A 2,208-nucleotide genomic window follows, 5' to 3' on the forward strand; every position below is an offset into this window, starting at 1 on the left:
ATTTTTCTCCTTAAATGTAGTTGTTGGACACTAGGGGGCGACATGCACTTTTGTTTGGCCTGCACTCCACCAATAACTTTAAAGAAGAAGAAAAACAGCTGTTGGTGAGGTCACTTCCCTTTCCCTGTTTAAGGACGGACGGACTGTTCAAAATGCAGCTGAAGCTCTAGTTCCCAAACTGCACAGATCTAACAGTCGACCCATGAAAGGTTAAGGAGTTAGTTGTTAGTGTTTGAGCTTAGAGGCTGTGATATGATGGTTTCGGACGCAGCCCAACTTTCTCTCCTCCATCACATTTTTCCACTGACTTGTTTTCCGTTTTCTGTGGCCGTACTCACCCCCGCCGTGAGGTAAACCGGCACAAACACCCATCCCAGCAGCAGCACGATGAACAGGGCCTGAACAGGGACACCACAGTCTCAGGTTTTTATTTGAGAATAAAAGCGGTGACATAAAGCAGCCCTGAGGGACACCAACTTACGTTCCACTCGAAGCCGCCCACGGCGACGCCACTGGCCGCTCCCGTCCCGGCCAAACCCACGAAGTGCCCGCTGCCGATGTTACTGGCGAACAGAGAGGCGCCCACCTAAAGGACCAGGACATACGTTACTATGGAGACGCCTACCGGACCTACAGGACCTACGGGATCTACGGGACCTACAGGACCTACAGGATCTACAGGACCTACAGGACCTACAGGACCTACAGGACCTACAGGACCTACAGGACCTACAGGATCTACAGGACAACTACACTGTGACCATAGATATAATATAGATAGTCATCCATTCGGCCATATTCATAGTAATGATCCCGAGTGGTCTGTGAAATCAACATGGCTGCTCAATCTCCTCCTAAGAAGCGGGAAGCCCCGCCCTCTTGGGGTGGGCGGAGCCTCCACAGAGATCTAGAGCCTGTCAATCATAGACCACTTTATTTCTAATATATAAAACCATCCTGGTTAAAATGACGACACCAGCCCCGCGTTGTCACATGGCATTTTTAGAAAAAACAAAACTCTTTGGAGCCAGGCTTTAAAGAGGGGGGATTCTGCTTTTTTCAGTCCCATAGCACCAGTCTATATCACACTACAATGACCAAACCTTCTGTCGGTCTGTAAATGCAGTAAATTAGAATAACTGCCTTGTATAAAATGGCTCTCTCAAAATGGCTGTAGTGAATGTCTTGAAATAGGCCTCTGTCTCTTTAAGAACCTCTGAGCCTTTAGACACGCCCCCTCCACACGCTGTCTGTGGCATCAGTGGGGAGGGGGTTCTGCTGAGGAGCAGTGGTTGGTTACTCGGCTGGTGACGAAAGCTCGGAGGCGTCTCCAGGAGGTGGGGGCGTTCCTAGGAGGACTCAGGCAAACCTATCCCTAAAATGGCCGCCATCAGAGTTTTTACAGATTACTCAGAAATACGTGAATGTGCCAAGGCAACACTTCAGGGGGAGGTGTTATAACCATGTCAGCCCCATTAGGACCAAAGAGAAGCGCTGTCTTCACCCTTTGACTGTGAGTTTCCTCAGGACGGTCACAATACGACTATATCAACTCACTGTTCAAGAAATGACAAATAAACAACACATTTGGGCTCAATATTTATCGTCCCTGCATTTATTAGCCTCACACTTAAAATAAGTTAAAATGGGGGAAAATACAAAAAAGCATCAAAAATAGACCTCTAAAAATAAATACCACTAAATAAGTTATACAGTAATAAAGGGAATTTAAAGATAAAACATTTTGAGTCATTTCCTCCATAATCTCATGTGTTCATTCAGTTTAAAGTAAATTAAAATGTTGCTATGTTCCTGTATGTTCCTGTATCTAACGGGCCGCTCTGCTTTACTCACCGGCCACCAGGTCATGGTCCGTCCCGCCAGGAAGTACCCGCCCACGGTGCTGCGGTTGGTCCTGAACATGGACTACACACGACCAAAGCAGAAGGTTTTTAACACAGATGACCCAGCGTGTGATCACGTGACGTCACAACATGGTGGTAACTATGGTAACGGGACTTATGGTCAATATCTCTGTAACGGCCGGACCCGTCCACATGAAACAAAAACTGTCTCAAAGTCCAGGGTCGAAGGTCACATGACCGTCTCTTAACCGCTTAACTCCCGCCTGAACCGAGAGCATTTTCTCCAGGTCAGCTTTACCCAAATCCTGTAGGCCAGTGTAACGCCTCATTTGAAAGCTAAGAC

General features: G+C 47.4%; 1 protein-coding gene across 1 annotated transcript in view; it reads right to left on the reverse strand.

Annotated features, from left to right (window-relative positions):
• slc5a2 (solute carrier family 5 member 2) overlaps nucleotides 1-1,884 on the reverse strand; it is a gene marked incomplete at its 3' end in the record, with an annotated part of 8,935 nt that extends 7,051 nt beyond the window's left edge. The window contains 3 exon segments of the mRNA XM_079578289.1: nucleotides 339-398; nucleotides 482-586; nucleotides 1,855-1,884. Coding sequence (XP_079434415.1) covers nucleotides 339-398; nucleotides 482-586; nucleotides 1,855-1,869 — 180 coding nt within the window. The 5' untranslated portion in view covers nucleotides 1,870-1,884.
• Between the last annotated feature and the right edge of the window lie 324 nt (nucleotides 1,885-2,208).

This window comes from Gobius niger (genome assembly GCF_951799975.1).
Source record: "Gobius niger genome assembly, chromosome: 1".
NCBI classification, from domain to species: Eukaryota; Metazoa; Chordata; class Actinopteri; order Gobiiformes; family Gobiidae; genus Gobius; species Gobius niger.